This window comes from Punica granatum, chromosome 5 (assembly GCF_007655135.1).
Source record: "Punica granatum isolate Tunisia-2019 chromosome 5, ASM765513v2, whole genome shotgun sequence".
Taxonomy (NCBI): domain Eukaryota; kingdom Viridiplantae; phylum Streptophyta; class Magnoliopsida; order Myrtales; family Lythraceae; genus Punica; species Punica granatum.
Window position 1 is genome coordinate 22,810,322 of NC_045131.1, and position 2,483 is coordinate 22,812,804.

Genomic DNA, 2,483 nt, shown 5'->3' on the forward strand with positions numbered 1-2,483 from the left:
TTATGCTCACAATAAGAATGCTAACTATAAATCTTTATGAAATAACTACCCTTATTCTCACAAGGAAGGCATAAACAAATAGTAGTAAGTCCCTCCCCCAAAAGAAGAAATAGTAATTTTCCTCAAAAGTCCGCGAGTGGCTTATACGACATCAAATTCAGCTTCGAGATAGTCAAAATGCCGCTATCTTATATTAGTTAGACCCGAGTGTGGAACTTGTGATCAGTTTGTGTGTTTGCAAAAAAAGAAAAAAAAAGGAAAGAATCGATTCATAATTATACATGCCTCGTGATTTTAGAGATATAATAATTTCTCTTTTGGGTAGACTTAAACGAATTTTTGGGTAGCCTGTAAAGCGTGGCAAAATTAATTTTTCCATCAAAGAGGAAAGGGCCCATCCTTCCTTCCTTCCTGCTCATTCATTCCCGCCGTCCATATTCTCTCTCATTCATTCCCGCCGTCCATATTTCTGCGGCCATTTCAATCTTTTTTTTTTGTTTTGGCCTTTTTCTAATACAGCCATTTCTACTTTTAAAACTTACTCGGTGTTGGCTCTGACCCAACTCCTTTCCCCCCTCCTATAAAAATCCCCACTTCTCTAGACTAGATGAGGAAGAACATCATCCATATATACTCTATATATATATATATCCATCCATAAGGGCATCTTTAATCTCCTCGAACATGAGGCTTTCCCCCATCAACGGCGCCTCTTCATTGACCTCCTCCTCAAATAACAACGCCACTGACTTGGTTAATCTGATTAACAGTAAAATCTTATCACAAGGCCTTGATGGGCTCAGCAGAAACTTCCATTCCCAGAACTACCCCATCAAGTGCCAGCCCAGCTCGGTATGCTGCAGCATCGCTGTCGCGTACCCCTCGGACCGTCTCATACCACCTCACCACGTGGCAACTGCAGCACCACGAGCACCTCCCCAGAGGATATCCAAGAACTGGATGGAGTACCAGGGGATCAGCAACTGGGAAGGGTTGCTTGATCCCCTTGACGACACCCTCCGGCGTGAGATACTCCGCTATGGTGAGTTTGTCGAGGCCGCATACCGTGCGTTCGATTTCAACCCCGAGTCTGAGACGTTCGCCACTTGCAAGCATCCCCAGAGCTCCCTCCTCACCCGGTCAGGAATACGGGAGACTGGGTACAGGCTGACGAGACACCTGCGGGCCACGTGTGGCGTCCAGCTCCCCCTGTGGATGGACAGGATGCCGAGCTGGATGTCCACCCAGTCGAGCTGGATTGGCTACGTGGCAGTCTGCCAGGATAAGAAGGAGATCTCGAGGCTGGGGAGGCGGGATATCGTGATTGCCCTTCGTGGCACTGCCACCTGCCTTGAGTGGATTGAGAATCTCCGCGCCTCCTTGACAGGTCTACATGGCGATGTCGAGCAGGATGATGTTCCGATGGTACAGAGCGGGTTCCTAAGCTTGTACACATCGAGAACTTCCACGTCGCCAAGCCTGCAGGACGCTATAAAGGAGGAGATAGCGAGAATCATCAGAACATACGGTGATGAGCCCCTGAGCATTACCCTCACAGGCCACAGCCTCGGTGCAGCATTGGCTAAACTTGCAGCGTATGACATACGTACCACCTTTGACAATGCACCCATGGTGACTGTAGTTTCATTCGGCGGTCCTCGTGTAGGGAACATAAACTTCCGATGTCGCCTGGAAGATAGTGGAACAAAAATATTACGTATCGTGAACTCGGATGATCTGGTCACCAAAGTGCCCGGTTTTGTGCTGGAGAACTCTGGATTGCCAAAGAACAAGGCAGTCCAAGTAACAGGCTTCCCAAGCTGGTTCCAAAAGAGCGTGGAAGACATGCGGTGGGTGTATGCCGATGTCGGGCAAGAACTACGGCTCAGCAGTCGCATGTCTCCTTATCACAGCAAGGGAAACATGGCAACATGCCACGAGCTTAGAACATACCTCCAGCTGGTGAATTGCTTCGTTAGCTCCGCATGTCCCTTCAAAGCAACGGCAACAAGCTTGCTGAACTTTCACTATCCCGAAAACTCGTTGCTTTGATTGTTGATACAAAACGTGTTATTAATTCGTACATAAATTAGAAGTAGGACCGAAGCTTGTGGGTCTCCACAAATAAGATGATCCCACTCGACTGTACAATGTATCAGTTAGCGCTTCTCCCTTTCCATGCAACGGACAGTGATGAAAATTTTGTACGAGTTTATTGATAATTAGATTGTTTGCAGCAACTGGACATTTGTACTAATATTGCCACAAAAATATATTTTGAAGCTAACTAACGTTTAAATATTCGTCCATTGCAAGAGTATACCATCTTTTAATCTGCTGGATTACATCAATACTGAAAAAAATGTGGTTAGAAGGGAGATTCCACGGGGATAAAGGCATATTAAAAGAAAGATGTGGACCGTGTCAAAGCTCTAATTTTATTTTTTTGGGTTATAAAAAATGCTCAAGATCTAGTACAATAA

The 2,483-nt window shown here is 45.9% G+C and overlaps 1 protein-coding gene across 1 annotated transcript; it reads left to right on the forward strand.

Annotated features, from left to right (window-relative positions):
* Window positions 1–215: 215 nt before the first annotated feature.
* Window positions 216–2,277, forward strand: LOC116207331 (phospholipase A(1) DAD1, chloroplastic-like). Its single transcript, XM_031540238.1, has one exon. It carries the CDS (start codon window positions 685–687, stop codon window positions 2,050–2,052), a length of 1,368 nt encoding a protein of 455 aa, XP_031396098.1. The 5' UTR covers window positions 216–684; the 3' UTR covers window positions 2,053–2,277.
* The last annotated feature ends 206 nt before the right edge of the window (window positions 2,278–2,483 follow it).

Excerpts from the sequence above, each read along its gene's own strand:
- LOC116207331 (XM_031540238.1), top strand. The coding sequence starts at position 685 with ATGAGGCTTTCCCCCATCAACGGCGCCTCTTCATTGACCTCCTCCTCA.